The 24,895-nt window shown below is 40.8% G+C and overlaps 3 protein-coding genes across 3 annotated transcripts; 1 reads left to right on the top strand and 2 right to left on the bottom strand.

Annotated features, from left to right (window-relative positions):
• Positions 1-4,706: 4,706 nt before the first annotated feature.
• Positions 4,707-7,219, top strand: rnf224 (ring finger protein 224; the record flags this gene model as incomplete). Its single annotated transcript, XM_079179727.1, has 3 exons — positions 4,707-4,806; positions 5,903-6,151; positions 6,884-7,219. The coding sequence occupies exons 2-3, from the start codon at positions 5,909-5,911 to the stop codon at positions 7,217-7,219; spliced, it is 579 nt and encodes a 192-aa protein (XP_079035853.1). The 5' UTR covers positions 4,707-4,806; positions 5,903-5,908.
• Positions 7,220-7,489: 270 nt separating this feature from the next.
• pisd (phosphatidylserine decarboxylase) lies at positions 7,490-17,527 on the bottom strand. The gene is made up of 9 exons (XM_079179726.1): positions 17,480-17,527; positions 17,018-17,061; positions 16,492-16,628; positions 9,933-10,067; positions 9,674-9,775; positions 9,301-9,424; positions 8,945-9,088; positions 8,646-8,806; positions 7,490-8,370 (listed from the first exon to the last, which is right to left on the bottom strand). The coding sequence occupies exons 1-9, from the start codon at positions 17,521-17,523 to the stop codon at positions 8,101-8,103; spliced, it is 1,161 nt and encodes a 386-aa protein (XP_079035852.1). The 5' UTR covers positions 17,524-17,527; the 3' UTR covers positions 7,490-8,100.
• A 902-nt stretch (positions 17,528-18,429) lies between these two features.
• On the bottom strand, positions 18,430-24,679 carry LOC306710972 (uncharacterized protein). Its single transcript, XM_079179724.1, has 11 exons — positions 24,540-24,679; positions 23,557-23,673; positions 22,531-23,385; positions 21,823-22,264; positions 21,302-21,694; positions 21,021-21,044; positions 20,665-20,845; positions 19,715-19,803; positions 19,570-19,641; positions 19,285-19,415; positions 18,430-19,045 (listed from the first exon to the last, which is right to left on the bottom strand). The coding sequence occupies exons 2-11, from the start codon at positions 23,669-23,671 to the stop codon at positions 18,882-18,884; spliced, it is 2,466 nt and encodes an 821-aa protein (XP_079035850.1). The 5' UTR covers positions 23,672-23,673; positions 24,540-24,679; the 3' UTR covers positions 18,430-18,881.
• Between the last annotated feature and the right edge of the window lie 216 nt (positions 24,680-24,895).

Genomic DNA, 24,895 nt, shown 5'->3' on the forward strand with positions numbered 1-24,895 from the left:
CTTCTTCAATACAGCATGATGTTCATTTAGTAAATGATGGTCCATTTAGAGTCAAACAGACCATAAAGCAGGGGATGCTTTAGGGGCGGGGCTACACAGTGATTGACAGGTCTCTACCAGAGACTATACGGCGTCTCTAACAAAATGCTGATCTTGAGGCTTCAAATCATCAACAAACCAATGAGTGACGTCACGACGACTACGTCCACTTCTTATAGACACTCTCTGGCTAACATTAGATATTTATCATTATGTAGGTAATGAAGTAGGTAGCTCGGGCGTTCGCCAATGTCAAAATATTCAGAAGACATTTACGTTGGTGACTAAGGAGCTAAAGAATCTGTCTTCATGTTCACTTCACCCATTGGAGTCAATAGACTCTCCTAAAGGGGGCGGGGCATGTGGAGAAGCACCACGTGACACAGAAACAGGAAAGCTGACCCTCAGTGGGCGTGTCCTTTTCTGAACTGTCTCTGACTCAGCATACGTCTCAGCCTACGTCATCGATGCTACAATAGCATCAGTTCTCTCAGACACTGAAGGCTTTTCTAGACTGAAAAGATTATTTCTCTCTTCTCATCACGGGCTTCATTTAGAGTTTGATTGACAAATGGTTCATCCAATCGCCTGCCAAAAAATGTTGACAGCTTCTATCCAGCCAATCGGAGCAGAGAGTGGGCGGGGCTTGGTGCCAGAAGAATGGATCCAGAGTTTCTGTCTAACAGGTTCATGACACACTTCTCACCAAACTCTTCAAACACAACAGCTCCTGAGAGAGACAATAAAATAATACAAATATAACAAACTGAAATAAAGTCACAGAAAAAGATGTTTAGATCAAAATAATAACAAAGTTACACAATACAAAGAGAGAGAAGTGGAGCTCCATAGAGAATAACAGAGAGGGAGAGAGAGAGAGAGAGAGAGAGAGAGAGAGAGAGGGGGAGAGAGAGAGAGAGAGAGGGAGAGAGAGAGAGAGAGAGAGAGAGAGAGGGAGGGTCAACAGGTAGAACAGGTTTAGGGCGAGGCGGTCGAGTGAGCTTCACTTACAGTAAAAAGGAGAGAGAGAGAATCCGATTTATCTTCTGTTTGTTTCTGTATCTCATAACCTCAGTAGAAGAGAAGAAGAAGAAGAAACAGGATACAAAAGGAAGAAGAAGAAAAAAAACAGGATTAAAGAAGAAGAAGAAGAAGAAGAAGAAGAAGAAGAAGAAACGGGATAAAAACAGCCGAAGAAGAAGTTTGTGTTTTCCTTTAAAGACAGATTGAAGAAGAAGAAGCAGCAGCGGATTGTGAACAGGTGAGTCAGGTGAAGTAAACCTCACAAGTTTTCTTCAGTACCTCATGTTGACGTCATGTAAAGTGATACAAAGTGACATAAAGTGATGTAAACTGATATAAATACCGGGTCAGTCTGTCTCTGTTTGTTCGTCACGTCGGTTCACAAACAGGCCTGTGTAGCATTGTTAGCATGTTAGCTACTTTCAGCTTGTTAACAACAAGATTTTCACAATAAAAGTCTCACTGAGTTGATTGAAATGCAGCAGAAGGAAAAATAACTCAGAGATGAACTTTAAAGTACGAAGAAGAAGAAAGTTCTCAGAAACACAGACAGTTTGTACAGTTATAGAATTAAATACTGTCAATATAGTAAATACAATATAAGTACATTAAAGTAAAAAAGAAGTTAAATCAAAGTAAATAAAGTGAAATTAACTATTCTTATTGTCATAATGTATATTACACTGTGCGAATGTCTCCCTAGCTGTGCCCACGGTGTGATAGCGTCTGAATTTAAGTCGCTTTGGATGAAAGCGTCAGCTAAAGGACTGTAATGTAATGTCAGTATCACAGCTGATCATTCTCTCTCTCCTCTTACAGTTCTCTCGCCCTTCCTGATCGACGACCTCCTGATTGGTTGATTGATCCAATTTAGCCCCGCCCCCCTCCCGTGACGCATCGCCATGTCATCAAACATCCACGTCTCCCCTGACAACCCCTACGGTCAGGTGACCATCCCCCGGGCTAAGCTCCGCCTCTCTGATGACCTCAGCACGGTGATAGCCAATCCGGGGGCTCTGAGCAGCACCGACCCGTACAGCTCCTCCCCCCCGCCCTACGTGGTGAAGGATGCAGGCGAGGAGGAGGAGGGGGGGAGGAGCCCCGTCTGCTGCTACCGATGCAGGAGGAGGAAGTGATGTCACAGCAGCAGCAGGAGGAGGAAGTGATGTCACAGCAGCAGCAGCAGGAGGAGGAAGTGATGTCACAGCAGCAGGAGGATTGTAATTGGCTTCATTCACGAAAGAAGAAACGGTGCTTTTCATTATGCTATCGTGTCTCCTCGCGTCTCTTCCTCGCGTCCTACCTCCTCCCGGGCAAGGATGTGAGGGAAGAGGAAGGAGGGGAGGCGAGTACGAAGGAGACAAAGCTGCAGATCAGAAATCCTTGTTTCCTTTCGGACTTGTTTCAAACCGCGCGCCACATGTGGAGCATTTATACCCGACTTCAGTGAAGGATACACCTGTGCTTCCTCGCCCTGAGCTCCTCCAGGAGCCTCCTTGTCTCCTCGTCTCCTCGTGATGCATATAATTGGTTGGAGGATCCTCGATGACGAGGAATACAAAATTAGCATAATGAAAAGCACCAGAAGAGAAATAAAGGAAGTTGTTTTCTCCAAATTAATAAAACTACAAAATGTTTAAACTTCCTGTTTGACTTCGAAAATAAAGTTTAAAGAGTTTCATGAAACATTTAAACAAACATCCAGGCGCTCAGAAGAAGCCATGAATCAGCTGAGAGACGAGTTTAGATTGAATACTTAGTTATAATATTAATAATGATGAACGTGGCGTCACTGAACTTCATAGCCGGGTGTGTTTCTCTGCTGCCATGACGTGAAGAGTAAATATTAATTATTGATTTGTTGTAAAATGAATCCGATGAATATTCAACAGATTGGAAGATGAAGTGTTTCTGTATATAAAGTTTATGTTTAGTGTCGTCATAATAAATATGAATCTAATGATCAAACCAACGTATTCTTACCAACAACTTGTGATGTTTTTGTATTTTATATTTTATTCATGATTTAGATTTTCAGACAGTATTTATATTTTTTCACAACGATGATTTTGAACGTTTTAGTATGAAGGAGTGTTTAAAGTATAAATGAAGAATCAAATCATAAATATTAAATGTTGATTTAGTGTAAAACGTGTCGGTGAAATAAAGACGATGAATGTTCAATGTTTCTCGTATTATTTATGTTTTATCTGAATATTTATATAAAATATTTATATTTGTATTTAAATGAGAATAAACAAAATGACAAACATTTAAATGACTGTTTTATTCTAAAAACATGCAGGTGTTCCTCTGATTCCTCTGATTGGTGAAGGTGATCATGGTTCAGCCAATCAGAGGCAGAGTAGGGCGGGTCATCCCGGCCCATCCGAGGAAACACTCATTTGCATAAAATGAATCCAGCTTAACACTTAAAACATGACTCAGCAGATTTTAAGGTCTGACACAATGAAAAAAACCTGGAAATGATTTCAGGTTTCTGGCCAAATCAAAGTGAAAACTATTTTATTAATGTTTAATGTTATTTTTTAATATTTATGATAAAAACAAAGTTATTGTATCTCACAATAAACGTAATTCCGCCCCCCCCCCCAATTCAACTTTATTATTTATCTTAATAAACTTTATTAATTCTAATAATTAACTTTATTATTTATCTTAATAAACTTCATTAATTTTCTGTTTAACTAGATTCTCTCACTGTGTCTCTGTTGCTAGGCGACTTCAGTCCTCACACTGAGCTGTAACCTGATAGGCTGACATCAGCGGCCAATAGAAACCTGAGAGCAGCTCCACTTTCTATTGGCTGATCAGGTTACAGGTCAGATTATTGATCATTTAAACTTTCAATGATATTTTAATGAGATTGCGTTGATTATAATACAATGTATTAAATGTTTGATAATAATATTGATAAGTTATGGATTTATATTTCATGTTTTATTTACATAATTAATCTTATTTATATAAATATTCATGTTTATATGTTAAAACTGATTTTATTGGTTATAGTTTAGATTATTTTATATATTTAATTTCTAGATTTTACAGGAAATATTTAATATTTGTTGTATTGTTTGTTTTTGTGTATCTAAATGTGTGTTTAGTAAATTGTTTGTAAATTGCATAAGTGTTGTTTTTGTTTCTTTTAAATTGATATTTTGCATTTTAAAGATAAGAATGACTATTATTAATGACATGTTTTATGTAATAACACAAATAAAAGTTATCTTTACTCACAATATATAAATAATAAATTACCTTCAGTGTCGGCCGAGCGAGGCTGAATTATTGATGAGCTCTCTCTCTCTCTCTCTCTCTCTCTCTCTCTTTGTCTCTGTCTCTGTCTCTCTCTCTCCCTCTCTCTCTCTCTCTCTCTCTCTCTCTCTGAGGCAGAAAGGAGGACGACCACGAACAAAACAGAGAAGAAGAAAAGAAGAGGGAAGAAGAAAAAAGATGAAAGAAAAGAAGAGAATATAAGAGGAAAGGAAGAGGGGAGAACAAACAACAAAGAAGAAGAAGAAAGAAAAACTGTCAACGACAAAAGAGAAGAAAAACAGGAGGAAATGAAAGAGTGACGGACAAAAAGAAAAGAAACACACAATAAAGGAAAGAAGAGGAAACAGGAATAAAAGACGGAGAGACGAAGAAATGAAACAACAACAGACGACAGGAGAAAAAGAGTAAACAACAATAATGTGAAGAAAAAGGAAGAAATAACAAGTAAGTTTCTGTTCCTGTTTACCTTCAAATATATATTGTCCAATCACAGCGCAGCAGGTGTCACCACTGATCTGTCTCTCATCTAATCATCTGATTGGACAGATTGAAGTTATCGAAAAGTAATCACATTACTTTAATAGCTCAGCTATGAAATTATTAATTATGTTTCCATTAAACATTTTAGAATCTTTTATTTTGTTTGAGTGAGTCTCTAAGAATCAATATTTAATAAAAATATAAATGTATATGTATTGTAGGGATAAAGCAACTGTATTTAATGTCAAATCCGCGATGTTGAAGGAACTTAGCTAACGTCTATTTGACGTTAGCTAGTTGAGTTGGTAAGTAGCTAGCTAACGCGCTAACGTTATATAATCAACAATCATGTTTTCAATCAGTTGTCAGGTGATTTTAATCACTTCAAAATAAAATACGTGAATAGAAACACGGCTAACACCACGTTTTTGTCAGAGGAGACATGATTAGCCTGCATTAGTCTGACATCAGTAAACTAATTGATGATCAGAAATAAGACAGCAGGCTAACGCTAGCTAACGTTAGCATTAGCTCTTTGTGATTGATTGTAAGATCGATGCTCTTAACCTCAAACTTTGACTGAAACCAAAACAATAGACAAACTCATTCCAGCTAACAAATATCACCTAGCAAACAAACACAAAGCTAACGTTAGCTACTACTAATGCTACAATACAAGCAAAACAATAAAAGTAAAATATTAACGTACTTTAATCAGATATTTGATAATATCTAAACTAATACCGTCTCATGTCTCCTGGGGGAAATACATTAACATTTAACTTTCATTATTTTTGTTTGTATCGTAGCGACAGCTAATGCTAACACAAGCATCATGAGTTACCATGGTAATCTAGGCAGGTTGAAATAGAGCTACTCAACGTATCAATTATATTGTATTGTATTGTATTAAATTATAGTATATTATGTTATGTTGTTATATTATATTAAACTATATTGTATTAGATTACATTTTATTAAAATATATGTTAAACATAATATCTAAAATAAATATTCTTCTATTGAATAATGAAATTAAACTTTTCTTCTCGTCTATTAGACCAAAATGTCTGACGACAGAAAAGAAGAAGAGGAGGAAGAGGAAGTGACCTGTCAGCCCCTCCCCCCCCCGCCTCCTCCTTCCTCCGTTGCCGTGGAGACGATGATGTCACTGAGGAGGCAGGACCTAGTGTGCATCGTGTGCTTCGGCAGCTACGACCTGGCCACGCGGTTGCCGCGGCGACTGCACTGTGGCCACGCCTTCTGTCAGGCGTGTCTGAAGAGGCTCGACACCGTCATCAACGAACAGGTGACATCATCGGTGACATCATCCACACTCACCTGAGATCTGTAGACAGTTCAGGTGTCAGCTGACGTTCAAGCATTGAAAGGAGTTGAAGTGGAAATCTTAGGGCCACTTCAAGTTGAATGAAATTAAAGAAGATGTGAGTTGAAGTGTAAAAACTCTGAAAGCAGTTGAAGTGAATTGCGTATGAAAAGCGGGAAGAGTTGAAGAGGATTCTTTTGGTTGTTGTTAAAAGGTGTAAACGTGAGATCTGAAAGCAGTTGAAGTGTCAAAGTGTAACCATTAAAAGTAGTTTGTATGTGAAACGTAATCAATGTAAGTAGATCAACGAAAGGATAAGAAATGAAAGCAGTTGACGCGTGAGAGGAAATAATTGTTGCGATATCAGTTGAAGTGTATTCACTGAGAGCAGTTAAAGTGGCAGTTTAATAGTAAAAGATGAGAGTAGTTGAAAGGTCAAAGGGTTGTAATCAATGAAAGTAGATCAAAGATAAGAAATTAAAGTAGTTGACGAGTGAGTGATGAAAGCAGTTGAAGTGTCGGTTAATGAGTGAGTGAGGAAAGCAGTTGAAGTTTTAATTTAAAGTGTAAATTAAAACTACATTTTGAAAAAAATGAACCATTTAAAGTAAAAACAGTTTGTATTTAAAAAGGTTATCATGTTCACTTCCTGTCACTGGAACTCCTCTGATCTTTTGGGATGTAACATGTAACACCCCCCCCCCCCCCCTCCAGGTGTGGATCCCGTGTCCTCAGTGTCGACAGAACACTCCTCGGCCCAGAGGAGGAGCAGCTGGTCTGGACCTGGACTTGGCCTCCTTCCTGGGAGTGAAGGCCCAGCAGACCTGCACCTCCTCCTGCTCTCTGTCCTCCTGGAGCTCCGGCCGTAGGGAGGGGACGGCGGCCGGAGACACAGCCCGGGACGGGAAGCTGTGGCTGGGGAAGGAGGTCGCAGACGACAGCTGGTCACACGGAGGTCTGGCTGAGCCACGATTCCAACGCTACGGAAACTGCTGCCCGCCTCCGTCCTATTGGCTGTGCTGCTTGTTCTGCTGCCCGGGGCGGGGCTAAGTCTGACCAATGAGTGTGCTCACTTTAATTGTCCCTTGAAGTTGGTTCTTCCGAGTGGTGTTATGAAAACTATTTATTTAAATAAACATGTAACGTGTTACTGAGGTTCATAATTAATTTAGAAACAAAAAGAAAACTGAAAAACAAAGAGAGGAACTTCTATAAAATATGTATATTATTGTACAATAAAAGTGTGTACATAAGTACTTCTACTAATATATAATATACATTATATTCTAAGTGGAATAAAGACAAAGCTGCTGAGAAGAAATATTTATTCATAATTACATATTTTACAAAAAGTAAAGAAGCTTAACTAATTATAACAGTTAGCATTCAGTATGGGTCATCAGAAATAATTCATGATTTAAATGTTTATTTTCGTCCAATCACAGGCATCCTGTTGGTGAGCTAGCTGACGCTAATAGCTGTGAAGGCTCTGATTGGTTAAAAACAAAAAAACAAAAAACAAAGCTTCAGACATTCAAACTGTGTCAGTGGACGGAGGAACTTCTTATTTCACTTTAACAGAATGTGTGACGTCATCGTTATTTTGTTAAATGTGATGTGAATGTTTAAGTTTTCATATTTCTTAGTTGTTGGTGATTTTAAAGGAATACTTGTTTGTTGGTTCAGTTCCTGGAAGAGCGACACGGACACAACAGAAAGAAAAAAAAAGACAGAGCTTTGGCATTCAACCCCCCCCATGAGGCACAAGGCATGCTGGGAGTCGGAGTCCTCTTTATGTCCTCTACAGGTTTTTTTGTTACCGAGAAAAAATTCCCACAATGCCATAAACTCTTGATGTCCGTCTTTCATCAGACGACCAGCATTTTCTTATCATCAGGCTCCTCCCGCTCCTGAGTACGCAGCTCGGCCAATCAGAGGCTGCCGAGCCCCTCCCCCACTCTGATTCGCTGTCCCGGCTGCAGATTGAAGCTGAAGTCTTTCGGGGCCTCGAACAGCAGAACGATGGTGGAGCCGAGGTTGAACTCCCCCACGGCCGCGCCCTTCTGTAAGACCACGCCCCCGTCCTCCATAGAGGCCACGCCCCCTTCACCCACCACCTTCAACACACCGTCGTCCACGTCGACGTAGCTTCGGTCGTGGAAGGAGCCTTTACTGTAGCGAGGAGCGTTGGTCTGAAGCTCCTGAGGACGAACACATTAATCTAATTAACAGACTGATTACCACATAAATAACTACATCCATTCTTGTATTCATTACACATTATTTAGTTAAAATATGAATATACATATATATTACAATAAATATTAGTTTAGATAAAAAACTTTAAAGAATCTTATTACTTTCCTCGTTTTTTTTACTTCCTAAACTGAACTTTAAATATACAATAAAAAATACTAAAACAAAAGAAATAGAAAAGATTCAAAGCATAAATAATAAAAACTAAAGTGTTGCTCACCTGGTCGAAGTAAACTCTGATGGAGCCGACGTTTGTGGCTCCGACCGCCGTTAACGAGAAGAAGCCGTGCTGCCATTGGCCGGTGAGAGCAACTCGCTCGTTAAGGCAAAAGAGCTCTTTAACCAAACGAGCCACACCGGGGTTAACGGAGAGTAACGAGCCTAACGAGGAGAGAGAGAGAGAGAGAGAGAGAGACGGGTGAGAGACAGACAGACAGACAGACAGACAGACAGACAGACAGACAGACAGACAGACAGACAGACAGACAGACAGACAGAGTGAGGGGAACATTGTCTCACCTGGGAAGTGACGTCGTAGCTCCACCTTCCAGTCTGTAGGTGAATGGAAACAGTGATAGTCACCTGGAGCCAGGTAGACCACGACGTGGAACAGGTCGTTATCAGGGGAGGACAGGAGGAGGTCTCTGAAGGAGGAGGAGGGGTCTAAAGAAAGAGAGACAGGAAGCTTTAACAGGATGTGGACCCAACAAGTCCTCCAGACCTGACAAGACCAACAAGTCCCACATTTAAAACAAGTCCCATCTCAAGACCAACTGGTCTCAGATCCGGACCAAGTCTAAATACCTGAACAGGTCACTAAGCACCCTTTATTTAATAGTGTTTCGGGTAGATTATGTATTTTATGTTTATTTTACCGTTGCTCTGCCTCTTCTGAGGACCCAGGAAGTTCTCCAGGCTGTAGGTGACCCCCTTCACCTGCTCCACCTCCGAGTTCTTCACCTGACCAAAGTGGAGGATCCTCCCGTCAGCCGGAGAGATCTGAGGAAAGAGAAACCATCAAAAACACGTCGAGGAACGAGAACTAAATATTACGAGAGAAGAAATAAAGGGGATTAAATATTCAAAGTTTTACCCACAAAAACAAATAAAATACATTTAAGAAAAGTGAAAACTGTGACGGAACATCAAACTTAATATTTTGTGATTTTGAGTCCCAAAAAAGTAAAAAAGAAGGAGGAAGAGGAGGAGGAGGAGGAGGAGGAGGAGGAGGAGGAGGAGGAGTTTTACCAGACAGGAGTTGGTACACAGAGGTCTGACTGCAGGTTTTAGACGTCTTCTGAAGAATTCTCCCAGATTTCTGTAGTGATGTAAATCTTCTACGGCTGCTTCCTATTGGACGAGAGAAACGTGAAAAAATACAGAAATGATCCAAAATATCTTTAACCAACTCTGTTAATCACCAGTTATCAAGATCAATGATCTGCCTGTTTCCTCTCCTGTCTTGTTTCCTCTCCTGTCTTGTCTCCTCTCCTCCCTGCTTCCTCACCTGCATGTTGACTCCAAAGGTCCAGATGTAGAGGGAGTAGACCGGCTTCCTGAGCCACGTGGGGAGCTCCACCCCGTTCAGACGGCCCCAGGCCCGAGAGAGGAGGCGGGTCGGGAAGGAGCGGTACAACGCCACCTAGAGGACCGACCAGGAAACTACAGGTGAAATATTATCTTCTGGTTTTAAGGAAGAATTATATTATTGTGATATTATACTAATATGTTCAAGGAATCGAACTGGTGGAGGAAGTGAACGAGGTAAAGAAAGAGGAGAAAAGAAGGAGGTAGGAGATACACCTTCTACAGCAGAGTACCTGAACAGGTAGAGAACAGAGTACCTGAACAGGTAGTGAACAGAGTACCTGAACAGGTAGTGAACAGAGTACCTGAATAGGTAGAGAACAGAGTACCAGAGTACCTGAACAGGTAGTGAACAGAGTACCTGAACAGGTAGTGAACAGAGTACCTGAACAGGTAGAGAACAGAGTACCTGAACAGGTAGTGAACAGAGTACCTGAACAGGTAGTGAACAGAGTACCTGAACAGGTAGAGAACAGAGTACCTGAACAGGTAGAGAACAGAGTACCTGAACAGGTAGAGAACAGAGTACCTGAACAGGTAGTGAACAGAGTACCTGAACAGGTAGTGAACAGAGTACCTGAACAGGTAGAGAACAGAGTACCTGAACAGGTAGAGAACAGAGTACCTGAACAGGTAGTGAACAGAGTACCTGAACAGGTAGTGAACAGAGTACCTGAACAGGTAGTGAACAGAGTACCTGAACAGGTAGAGAACAGAGTACCTGAACAGGTAGTGAACAGAGTACCTGAACAGGTAGTGAACAGAGTACCTGAATAGGTAGAGAACAGAGTACCTGAACAGGTAGAGAACAGAGTACCTGAACAGGTAGAGAACAGAGTACCTGAACAGGTAGTGAACAGAGTACCTGAACAGGTAGTGAACAGAGTACCTGAACAGGTAGAGAACAGAGTACCTGAACAGGTAGTGAACAGAGTACCTGAACAGGTAGTGAACAGAGTACCTGAACAGGTAGAGAACAGAGTACCTGAACAGGTAGTGAACAGAGTACCTGAACAGGTAGTGAACAGAGTACCTGAACAGGTAGAGAACAGAGTACCTGAACAGGTAGTGAACAGAGTACCTGAACAGGTAGAGAACAGAGTACCAGAGTAGGTAGTGAACAGAGTACCTGAACAGGTAGAGAACAGAGTACCTGAACAGGTAGTGAACAGAGTACCTGAACAGGTAGAGAACAGAGTACCAGAGTACCTGAACAGGTAGTGAACAGAGTACCTGAACAGGTAGTGAACAGAGTACCTGAACAGGTAGAGAACAGAGTACCAGAGTAGGTAGTGAACAGAGTACCTGAACAGGTAGAGAACAGAGTACCTGAACAGGTAGAGAACAGAGTACCAGAGTACCTGAACAGGTAGTGAACAGAGTACCTGAACAGGTAGTGAACAGAGTACCTGAACAGGTAGAGAACAGAGTACCAGAGTACCTGAACAGGTAGTGAACAGAGTACCTGAACAGGTAGTGAACAGAGTACCTGAACAGGTAGAGAACAGAGTACCTGAACAGGTAGTGAACAGAGTACCTGAACAGGTAGTGAACAGAGTACCTGAACAGGTAGAGAACAGAGTACCTGAACAGGTAGAGAACAGAGTACCTGAACAGGTAGTGAACAGAGTACCTGAACAGGTAGTGAACAGAGTACCTGAACAGGTAGTGAACAGAGTACCTGAACAGGTAGAGAACAGAGTACCTGAACAGGTAGAGAACAGAGTACCTGAACAGGTAGTGAACAGAGTACCTGAACAGGTAGAGAACAGAGTACCAGAGTACCTGAACAGGTAGTGAACAGAGTACCTGAACAGGTAGTGAACAGAGTACCTGAACAGGTAGAGAACAGAGTACCTGAACAGGTAGTGAACAGAGTACCTGAACAGGTAGTGAACAGAGTACCTGAACAGGTAGAGAACAGAGTACCTGAACAGGTAGAGAACAGAGTACCTGAACAGGTAGTGAACAGAGTACCTGAACAGGTAGTGAACAGAGTACCTGAACAGGTAGTGAACAGAGTACCTGAACAGGTAGAGAACAGAGTACCTGAACAGGTAGAGAACAGAGTACCTGAACAGGTAGTAAAGTAAACTTCACTGGGAATTAAATAATTAAATTACTATAAATATAAAGATGGCCGTCCTCAAAAGGGTTATATTGAAAAGGGAAAAATAACGAGGTCATTGTTAACTATTAAGTTTGCTACTTTATGTTCCAAAATGAAAATGATACTTTTTGTTAAGTGTTCGTAATGTTAAGAACACGGTGGTTTATGCTGATAATTGTTTATAGTTTAAACCGTTGCTGTCACATTTCTTGAATACATTCGCACAGAATATAAAGTTATATTTTTTATCTAAATTCCTTTTTGATCGCAGTAACTTTGGCTGGAACCTCTTTGAGAAGACTAAATATTAACAGAGAAACTTTACTTATAGATGCTTTAAAAAGACAAATGTAAAGATGTAAAACAATATGAAGAGAAAAGGAGGAGACGAGAGGAGGAGACAAAATTCAACAACTAACCAAATAAAAAAGGGAAAAGAACAAACGAATATGGTAGTTTCTGTCCTTCCCCTTTTCCCTTCGTCCAATCAGAAGCCAGCAGGCCGCCGCTCTTACCCGCTTAGCCAACGGCCGCAGAGCGCTGACCGACAGGGCGTAGCAGAGGAAGGCGATTGGCCGACGGCGCCACGGGATTGGTCGAGACACGCCGCCACTGAGCACGCTCAGACGGCGCCGGAGAGACAAACGAGGCACCTGGAGCCTGAGTGTGATGAGATTTAATGAGATTTAATGAGGTGTAACGGTTTAATTAAGGAAACAGAAGGATGAGAACGTACAAAAGGAAGTAAAGACAAAATTATTATGAAGAGAAAGGACGTAAAAACATGGAGGAATAAAAAACAGGTGGGCGTGGACAGGCGTGAAAGGGGCGGGGCTTCTGTGTGTGTATGTTTGTATATGTGTGTGTGTGTGTGTGTGTGTGTATGTGTGCATGTATATGAGTGTGTGTGTGTGTGTGTGTGTATGTGTGTATGTGTGTGCATGTATGAGTGTGTGTGTGTGTGTCTGTGCATGTATGAGTGTGTGTATGTGCATGTATGAGTGTGTGTATGTGTGTGTGTGTGTGCATGTATATGAGTGTGTGTATGTGTGTGTGTGTGTGCATGTATGAGTGTGTGTGTATGTGCATGTATGAGTGTGTGTATGTGTGTGTGTGTGTGCATGTATGAGTGTGTGTATGTGTGTGTGTGTGTGTGCATGTATATGAGTGTGTGTGTGGAGGGTTAGGGGTGAGGAGGAGGAGGAGTGGAAGCTAGAGCAGCACACCTATGCTAAGCTACAGCAAAGCTAGTAGCGATGCTAACAATAATGCTAACAGTGATGCTAACACACTAAATATTTAATCAGAGCAGTTTTCGAAGTTTAATTTTTCCAGTTTCTGCTTCTGAAATAGTTTAAATAAAGTGTGTTTACAAACACACATTTAACGTTTATACATATTATTTATATTTTCTATAATATAGTATTTCACCAACACTCGCGTTAGCCTAGTTTAGCTTGCGTTAGCCTAGTTTAGCATGCGTTAGCCTCTTTCCTGCTGATCCATATTTATATATAATGTGAATGAGTCGGAATATGTGGAATAAAGTTGTGAATATATGGAATTAATAAAAGTTGTAATATAAATAATGACATTCTGAATTAATGGAATGAACATTAAATATATGAAAACACATTTAAACTTTCATTCCACAGTAAAGAAAGTCAGTTCAATTTCTACAGATTGTTTAAATATTATATCTATATCTATATATATCTATATATATATATATATATATATATATATATATCTATATATATATATCTATATATATATATATATATATATGTGTGTGTATATAGTATACACACACACACACACATCTATGTATATACACATATACATATATATCTATATATATATAGATATGTGTGTGTATATAGTATACACACACACACACACATCTATGTATATACACATATACATATCTATATATATAGATATGTGTAGTAACACAAACATAAACTGACTTCAGTGTCTGTAGTAAACTAGTTTAGCAGGTTAGCACAGATCAACTGAAGAAGGCCAACACAGGCTAAGGCTAAACCAGGCTAAGGCTGAAATAGATGACCTGCTAAACTACCCCCCCCCCCCCACACACACACACACACACACACACACACACACACTAATCCTTAACCTGTAAACCCTCACATGTCTGTCTCTCGTCTGTCTGTCTCTCTAACTCTACATTCTCTCTTCTTCTTCCTCCTCTCCCACCTGAATCTCGCTGTGGTTCTCGTCCTCACTCCTCTTCCTCCTCCTCCTCCTCCTCCTCCTCCCTCCTCTTCCTCCTTCTCTCCATCGGTCGCGTGCCGCCGCCGCCTCCGCCGCCGCTTCACCTGCCGCAGCAGATCGCGCTGCTGCCGCGCGCGTCCGCCGCGGCACCGAGGAAAGAACTTTACCATGAACGGGTCGCTGATGACGCAGGGAGAGACGGCCGGTGACACATGATGACGTTTAATACCAAGAGAAGAAGAAGAAGAAAGTGTGTGGAGACAGTCCCGTTCTCTGGGAGCAGAGAAGAAGAAGTGACGCAGAGCGCGAGGGAGCGATGTGTTTATACTGGAGAGCCCCGCCCCCTCACCCCTCCCCCTCCCGGTGTAATAGAAAGTGCGTAGAGTGCTAAAATACACAGAAATCACATAGAAGTAAAAACACAGATTATTAATAGACAATTCATATTGGATGTATTAATAGGTATTACAAAATAACGTATTTAATTTTTTATGTATTTTTAATTTTGTTATTTAATGTTTATTATTACTATGAAGCAAATAAGAAATGAGTTTATTATATAATATAAATGCTTGAATGACAGTAATTTGTATTTTATCATTGTGCTTTTAAATATATATTATTATTGTTTGTTATTAAATTCATTATTAAATGTAGAACATGACATTTATAATAAGTACATTAAAATGTATTAAAAAGTATAGCTTTACAATCATTTTAACCCATTTATTTTAAAGTTGTAGGATAAAAAAGTATAAGAATAAATTACTTAAAATTATAATTAATAATATAATTCTGTAAATTAAATGTAAAAAATTATAACTGAAGCTTAAAAATGCGTGTATATATATATATATATATATATATATATATATATATATATATATATATATATATATATATATAGCCAGGCTACAACTCCACGGGTTAAATGAAGAATTAAATTAGTTTTTTTTGTTTTTTTTAATAAATATATATATATTTTAGTGTCTTCATCGTCACTTTAAATGAATTTTCTAAATGTGTCTTCATCTCCCCCCATCGTCGTGGTAATGTAACGATGTTATTCGGTTGTTTTATATTTTCTGTTTACTTTGAGTTTAAGAGATAAAACATTCTGTAAATCATTTATAATATTTCATCACACTGATGCAGAAATACATTTCATTATCTCCACCTTTACCCCGGTGAAGTTTTAAGTCAAATACTTCAGTCAAATATGATTAAATTCATCTGTGTCACGGAAATACTTTATTATTTGAGGTCCAGTATTTTTCTCATCATTATTGTTATTATTTGCTAAAAAATACAAAATACAGTCTATTATTTTGCTACATTTGTTTTTGTTTAAGAGAAAATGATTGAATAACATATCTAAATATGAACTACACAGGTTCTTGATATTTATTTGTGGTAAAATAATTGTTATATTAGTCAGGAATAAAAAGAATTATCTTGAGAATAATGAATAACAAACAAACCAAAACAAATAGTGCAGAGTGACATCACCTTTCACCCAGTGAACCAATCAGAGTCTGTTCTCAGGTCAGTCAATGATCCACGCTCACTAACACGTTGCATCACTTCCTGTAACTTCACAATAAAAGCATCCCGCCGGCTCGTCAGCTGTTATTGTGAAGCAGCAGCAGCAGAAACTTCACACAGCTGTGATTCACTGATGGGATTAATAACCAGAGAAGAAGAAACAAACTAAATACTGAACGAGCGGAACATCCCGATCAGTCACGTGATCCACGAGACCACAGAAGAAGAAGAGGACGTAGTCATCGCGATGTCAATCGTCGGTTTGTGGACGAGACAATGAAGAACAAGGAGAAGAAGAAGAGGAGAAGGAAGGAGAAGAAGAAGAAGAAGAAGAAGAAGAAGAAGAAGAAGAAGAAGAGGAGGAGGAGGAGGAGGAAGGAGGAGAAGAAGGAGAAGAAGAAGAGGAAGAAGAGGAGAAGGAAGGAGTAGAAGAAGGAGAAGAAGAGGAAGGAGGAGAAGAAGGAGAAGAAGAAGAAGAGGAAGGAGGAGAAGGAGGAGAAGAAGAAGAGGAAGGAGAAGAAGGAGAAGAAGAAGAAGAAGAAGAAGAAGAAGGAGGAGGAGAAAAAGCAGGTGTGTCCTCTCCTACCTGTGTGGGCGTGGCTAAAACGGGCGCGGCTCCATCCTGCCCTTGGTCCCTCCATTTGTATTTCTGGTAACCAAGGTAACCGCCACCTGACACCAACAGGAGGGGGAGGGGCCAGCGGCTGGGCAGGAAGGTACGACCTGAAGAGAGATCTGATTGGTCAATGACAGCACTACATTTTACAGATTACATGTGAACACATCATGAATCTCATTAGTATATAACTGTGTTTATCATGAAATATATACAAGATGGACATATTGTTTTGTTTTTTATGAATGCTGCATCGCTCTAAATGTTGCTGATGATGCAAGGAATTGTGGGACATTTTGGTAAAGGATGCTCCAATGTATCCTTTGCTAAAGGAGATATTAAAAAAGGAAGCATTGAAGCACCTTTCCTCAGCATTTTGAGGATTCATCCAGCTCTCCTCGAGGCTGGCACTTAGATACTTCCGGGTCATTTCACTCGGTGAGGAGGGAAGCAAACAGGAAGTGAACAGGAAGTGAGGAGGTGCAGACAGACTCACCTGTGCTCACTGCTCTCTGCTGGCTGCAGCTCCGAGGAGACACTCTATAAATAAACAACATAAAGCTTCACAGTTAAAATAACGTTTAATCATTTGAAATAATCTTGCTAATCTCTGTCGTCACACGTTTAGGTAAATTCACCTGTTCACACGATGTAAACAAGGTAAATGAGACACATCCGGTTAATGTTACCTGAGCCAAAACCTTCATCACTCCGGTTCACACACCTGTCACCTGTCTGACGTCACCTTTAACTCACTGTTTGAGCTTTTAGACTCGATCAAACGTTAATTTACTGTAAACTGTGAACAGTCTGGTGGAGCCACAGACAGGTCACCGTTTAATACGTCACACTACGTCATTACGTTTGATGCACGCGGCCCTAAAAGTGACCGCCTCACTGTCTGACGTCAGGCTGTTAGTTTTAATAGGAACATAAATAAAGTTAATATTATTAATACCTCCCAGTCAGTCCGCTGCACACCCTCCGCAAGGCCGCCGCCATGTTGTTTGCGTAAGTGACGTACTGACGTCGTGCGTTACGGTAGACTTTGTATAGGTATTATTACCCCGAGTATAGTCTGCCAGGTGAACCCTGCTTCACTGTGAACGGACACTTTAGAAGTTTTCCCTCAATGCGTTCTGCCCAAAATCTCTTTAGCTTCAGGCAACAAGGACCACATCAGATTTGGGTTAAAATGAACTCTTTCTAGCGGGAAACACTGAAGGAAAACGTCTCCCACGTGACGTGAACCGTCATCTGAGGCAGCTGCTGCCTGCGAGGTGAGACTGAGGGTAACAAATTAAATGAAATAATTAAATAGTTAAAAGAAACAATTAAATGAGATATAAATGTTCATAAACAAAGTAACTATAGATTTTTCATCTAGTGAGTCATCTTCTATAGAAAGCCCATAATACTCCAACTGAAACACTGAGTGTTTTTATATTTACACAAAGTGTTAATACTTAAAAATGTTCCTCGTGTTATTTGTAGCCAACAAGTATCGCTTTATAACATATTATGGGATGCCTGCAGCCTGGAATCAACACCAGACAGACAGGATGTGAGAACATTTAAAAGGTTTTGGCTTCAAAATAGAAAATAAAATATTTATTTATTTTATCATTTTGGACCATTTTCTTTACGAAAGCGTTCATAAGCTTAAAGACAAAACTTGCTGTATTTTATTATATATATTATATATTATAATATTCTGTAAAGCAAAAATGTACATTCAGATAACTTTTAAATAAATTAATTCATTATATTTGTTGACAAATAAAAACATTTCGAGGAACAGTTTATTCTTTCACTAGTAATCAATAATAATCAATAATAATCACTAATAATAATTAATAATCAATAATAATCAATGACTCTGATCACTAATAAACTGATAAACTTCAGTGAGCAGAAACAAACTTTATTTGTTCCAAAAATAGACACGTTTTCAGCAGAAATATATATATTACACTTTAAAAACTCCAAATACTTCACCAGCAGTAGTACAGAGTACTCAGACAGTATTTCAGAGTACTACAGAGAACAGTAGTCGAGTCTGTTTATATTTTAAGAAAAACACAAAAAAATGTAAATTCACAATAAAGCCAGCTGTGCCCATATGTGGGCGTGGCCTCATGTGGGCGTGGTCTCCTGACAGGTCATCGTTTAAAAAACTAGTAAAAATATTAAATAGTTCAGAAAATTCACATTTAAACAGTCTACACTGTAAAGTCAAATAAAAACAAAATAAATCAAGTACACTGCAAAAAAATCAAAGTAAAAACCCGCTACACCGGTCCGCTAGCAGCTCTGTTTATTTGGCCTTTTGGTCAGCTGACAGGAAGTGATGTCACAGCTCACACGTCCAGGCCCTGACGGGACAGGAAGTCTTCCAGTGCGCTGAGTCGCTCCACCAGCATCACGTCCAGGTCCAAGTCGTCGTCATCGGGGCCGTTGCCGTGGCAATGTCGCCGTGCCGCCGCCCGTTTCCTGGGCACCATAGCAACAGGAAGTCCCGCCCCTAAAACAGACAGATAAAATATCTCTGATCTTTCATCATGTTCCATTGTAAACAACCAATCAGAGGAGAGCTAGTAACGTTAGCAACACCGCTAACGGCTAACCAACGGAGGTTCACTTCAGTGACATCATGATGCCTTCAGGCTCTGCTCAGTGAACATGAGTACTGGCTGAAGGTACATTACAACGTCATCATGATGTGTTCAAGGAGTGGCTCCGGGTTTTTTTTTCCCAGCATACCTTGCGGCCTCTTCCTCTTCCTGGGTTGCGTGAAGTCAGGGAAGAGGAGGAGCCTGCGCCTCCTCTGCTGGCCAATCAGGAGCAGTGCACCGTTTTTTTCCCGCGGCTCCTCGAAGATCGTCTCCAGACTCCTGTAAGTGTGACAGAAAAGCATGTTGGGAGATGTAGTTTGTACAGCAGTTCGACATCATTCGGTCTGTGTTCTTGATGTGTGTTTACTGTGTTTTGTCAACTTTCACACTGGAATTAAAAGTCTTTATAAAATGTGGGATTTGTAGTTTTTACCTGTTTGTGGTGGGGGATTTGTAGTTTTTGTTCGTGTAAATCTCCTCCAGGCTGAACTCTTTCTTCTTTGACCTAAAAAAAAATCTAGTTTAATATTTTGATCTTTTCCTCAGATCAAAATATTGATCCCCCCCCACCACCTGACCTTTTGACCTTTGGTAGTCCCATCGGAGTGAGCAGCGTTTCCCGCGGTGACGCCCGGCGGATTCGTATTTGTGAGACTCGTTTACAACGCTGAGAAGACAAAAACACAGAAATCTAGTTCAGGACTTGAGCTTAGAAAAAAAGAGGAAGACCATAGAAATAAAATAGAACATTCAAAACAACGTAGCAGGATGGTCAGAGCCCCGGATATCTTTTGAAACAGACTTAAGCTAGTTAGCTGACTCGTTAGCCAGCTTGCTAATTCCACCATGCTTTAATGCTACACTGGTTACAGAAATTAAGCCTCACAGTTGGTGGGACCAACGTTCCCTCTACCTAAACTCTCTGTCACTTAGAAGGTCAAGCTACCTAGCTACCTAGCTACATAACTAACTAGCCAGAGTTGCATCCGATCTTAGACTGTATATAAGAAGTGGACGTAGTCATAGTGATGTGTCTCATTGTTTTTAAGCCTTGAGTTCTGCGATTTCACTGTCGCCATCTTGTTTCTTTCTAAACCTGTGAACAGGAAGTGACCATATCTGGACTGAGGAGACGTAGAGACGCCGTATACGTCTCTGGTGTCGACCTGTCAATCACTGTGTAGCCCCGCCCCTAAAGCATCCCCTGCTTTATGGTCTGTGTGACTCTAAATGGACCATCATTTACTAAATGAACATCATGCTGTATTGAAGAAGACTTGAAACTAGAGATTGAGACCATAAACTCATGTTTACAATGTTTACTGAGGTAATAAATCAAGAGAGAAGTAGAGTCATTTTCTCATAGACTTCTATACAACCAGAGGAGTCGCCCCCTGGTGGACACTAGAGAGAATGCAGCTTTAACACATGAAGCTTTGACTTCACTTTAAAGAACCAGAGGGTGTCACCTGATCTATTTCTTTGGGGAAAACTTTGACATTCAACAGGAAGAGAAAAAAACCTCCACCTCTCCATTTGTGCTGAGAAACTCAGAGCCCGCTTCTGATTGGCCAACGGCAAGCGGAGCAGCAGACAGCCCATTGGCTGAACACAGGGGGAGGGGCAGTGGGCGTCGCCGGGGGAGGTGGAGGCTGCGGGAGCTGTGATTGGCTCGCTGCTTCTGCTGTCGCCGGGCTGAAAAAGTTGGGCTGCAACAGACACACAGACACACAGACACACAGACAAGATTTTTATTGATTTTTACGTCCTCTTCAAAACACAAAAACACAAAAACACACTCATAAAAACAAATGTAACAATTACAATTTTTTTTTCTTTTTTATAATTTATCTTTAAAGTCAAGTGTTTATTTATTAAAATTACCTTGGTGTAGGCGTTCGCACGTAACTGCAAAGACAAAACCAAATGTAAACAGGGTCAATAACTATAAAGCTGACACTAAATCTACTATTAAAGAAATTACACGATAGAGATTAACAATTTATATAAATATTTATATAGAGTTAAAATAATTACTCGAAATTATTAAGTATTTCACTAATTAATATTCAACAAACGTTAAAATGTCCTCGTGAATATTAACAACTATATTAATCATATATGAATATTAATGAGGGGTGATTTAAATGTATGAGTCAACCAACCAGTGGTCGCTGCTCAGACTGGACAGGACCGTGAAGTCCTTCAGGCTCCGCAGAGGACTCCTAATAGCTCCGCCCCTCACTGAGTCTGACATCGTCTCCACGGCAACCGCTGACAGCCGCAGCATGGGGGCGGAGTTAAAGAAGGAGGAGGAGGAGGAGGAGGAGGAGGAGGAGGAGGAGGAGGAGGAGGAGGAGGAGGAGGAGGAGGAGGAGGAGGAGGAGGAGCATAGGTGCCATATGTGGAAAGCACCGTGATTGGAGAAGAGGGAGAGAGGAGAGATGAAGTCGGAGAAACGCCATTGGCCTGAAGAGACGTTGAGTGCTTCTGATTGGCCGCAGGTCTGATAACTCCGGGCTGACTGCAGGAGGTGCAATGCATGATGGGAAGAGGGGCTAAGGAGAAAAGGAGGAGTAATTTATACATTTTATTAATATTAAAATTTTTAATTGATATAAATACACTTTTATTCCATGTAATTTTTAAAGAAATGAAATGTGTAATATAAGTAAATGAAATGAACCTGAGTAGTGGCGCTCTGTATCCATTCTGCCTGACGACACTGACGGCTTTCTCTGATTGGCCGGCTCCTCCCGCTTCTCTTCTTCTATGCTTCCTGTGGTTGAACCTGTGCAGAGTGAGCGGCGCCTCCTCCTCTGCTCCTTTCCTGAAGGAGACCGCCATCCGGCCCACAAACCTCCCGACATCTTCCTCTTCCTCTTCATCTTTTTCTCTGTTTTCTGGAAAAATACTAACATCTCTTCCTCTGTGGTTCTTCCTCCTTTTCCTTAACCTCCCCTCCTCTTCCTCCTCCTCTCTGCTCCTCCTCCTCTGTGCTGACTGGCTCAAACCAAAGGAGAGAGGAGGAGGTGTGGGTGAGTCCTCGCCGTCTGATGAAGATGATGATGAAGGGGAGGCGGTAACAGGTGGGCGGTGGGCGGGGCTACACGAGGAAGCTCCCAAACCTAAAGAAGAAAAGAGAAAAAGACGAGTTTAGTTGTGAAATTGGTTAAATTTATTATGATTTTTGTGATTAATATTTGGATCAATTTGTAGAAATCTACATCTTATGGGTCAAAAGTGTAAAAATGTATTATTATCATTGTGATTTATTGATAAACATCCTGGTAGATCGTCTCTTTGTTGATGCTCCTCTGTGGATCACAATCATCCTCAGACCGTCCTGGAAGAGGAGGAGGAGGAGATAAAGGAGAAAACAGACACAACTCACCAGGAGAACAGGTGGCTCCTCCCCCTTCTCCTCTCCGCCTGCTCCTCTTCTTCCTCTTCTTCGTCCTGCTGCTCCTCTCCAGAGAGTCCAGGCGACGACCGAGGGAGGACAGAGCTCCTCGCAGGAGGCGCCGCACCTCCCACCGGTGAGCTGAGAGGAGGCGAGGCAGGAGGGAGGAGCAAGGGCAGCAGGGAGGAGGAGCTACAGGAGGAGGAAGAGATGGAGCTACAGCAGGAGGAGGAAGAGAAGAAACTTGAGGAGAAGGAGGAGGAAGAAGAGATTTAGCTTTGTGAAGAGGAACAGAAGAACAAGGAGGAGAACGATGGGGACAAGAAGGAGGTGAAGGAGAAGAAGAGACAGAAGCTGGTGGGGTACGGACAACATGAGGAGACATCACAGAAGGAGGTGAAGGATGGAGGAAAGAAGGAAAAGAAGACAAAAGGGAGGAAGGAGGAGGAGAAACAGAAGGAGGAGCAGGAGGAGTAGATGAGGATGAAGAACGAAAACTAGAAAGATGAAAAGTAAAAGGAGACACAGAAGGAGGAGGTGAAATAAAGGGAGTAGACGAGACAGAAAGAGGAGCAGGACGCAAGGGTAGGAGGGAAGGAAAGGAAGGAGGAGGAGGGCGAGTGCAGGGAGCAGAGAAAAGAAGAGAAGGAGACACAGAAGATGGAGGAGGAGCGGAAGAAGTTGTAGATGAGAAAGAAGGAAGAGGAGTGAAAGATGAAGGAGAGGAGAGGAAGGAGGGAGGAGTTAGAGAAGGAGTAGAGCAGGAAGAGAGGGCACAGATAGGAGGAGGAGAGGAAGGTGAGGAGGAAGAGGAGGAAGAGGAGCTCCATGGAGGAGAGAAAACTTCTGGAGGAGGAGAAACAGCAGTCAGTACTTAATGTCGATTGCCCAAAACTTTTAATTTATTCAATAAAATAATAATAAATACATTACAAAAATAAAATATTGATATCATAAATAAATAATGAAAGGAATACAATAAATAATAAATAAATAAAATAATAAATCAACCCCCACCTGTTTGTGTGTCTTCGTCATCATCAACCAATGGGAGAACAGAAGGCGTGGTCAGGGCTGCTAGGCCACGCCCCCTGTCGTCGCTCTCGTTCAGTGTCAGCGGGCGAGTGAGCATGACTGGGAAACACGTGACAAAAAATTAAGAAAAGAAAAGAAACTCATGAAAACAGTAAATACAAATGAATTAATTCACATTTGATGTATTCACAATACAAATTGTATACAATTACATTTTAATATTACAAAGTGAATATCAAGGACACAATTATAATTTAAGCTTCTTCTTGCTTTATTATTTAATGTTCTTATTTTAACATCACAGGAAAAGGAGAGCAGGGCCGTCCTTCAATCAGAGGGTCAGCGTTTCGATCCCCGGCTCCGGCTCTGCTAGTCGTATTTCGATGAGTCCTTGAGCAAGACGCTTAACCCCAAAGAAATGCTCCCTACGGTGTGTTAGAATATTGTAAGTCGCTTTGAATAAAAGCGTCTGCTAAATGACTGTAATGTAATGTAAACATTGTAAGATATGCTTTAGGGAAAAAATAACTATCTTTTAAACGTGTTGCTGCTGCGCGATGAAGCCAAAATCTATCACAATATAGTATGTCTTCAGACAAGTCAATTAATAAATATATACATATATATATATATACATATAGATGACGCAAAGCTACTCTCGCGAGATTTCACCTATTTTGTTGACAAAAAATCCCAGAAATCTTCCTGTAAATCTGTATGTTTTCACTGTTTTCAGCTGATTAACGGGTGATTTTCACGGTTTAATTTCGTCATCGCGGAACTGTGTGTGACGTAACACGAAGGGAGGGTTAGAGGAAGTGGGGGTGTTGCGGGTGGAAGTGAGAAGTGAGGGTAAAACGGGGTTTGGGGGCAAATAAAAAGGAAACTGTTGTCGAGCTAGCAGCGGCTAGCTGTCGTTAGCAGGCTTTAGCCGTTAACCGGGACATTTGAACGGTTCATTTTACCTTTTTCACGCCCCGTGGGTCCGTTAGTCTCCGTTAAATCCTATTATGACTCATTATAGGCGGTTTACCGGCTGGAAAATGCCAAATCTGGCCGGTATTTCCAGAGGAATCGGTGCCTCTCTTATCACCCGAGACCGGCGTCAAGTTAACGGAACCCACATCTATGGAACTTCCGGGGGATGTCAAAATAAACGACCATGGACGAGCAGAGAGATAGAAAACCTTTCAAATTAAGACACATAATGTAAATTACCTGGATTTTGCTTCCAGACCAAGACAGACAGGGAAATTTGAGGAAAAAACGGATATCATGAATCTATTGATTATTCTTGTTAAATTATATATACATACGTGTA

The sequence above is a fragment of the Pholis gunnellus genome, assembly GCF_910591455.1.
Source record: "Pholis gunnellus genome assembly, chromosome: 18".
NCBI classification, from domain to species: domain Eukaryota; kingdom Metazoa; phylum Chordata; class Actinopteri; order Perciformes; family Pholidae; genus Pholis; species Pholis gunnellus.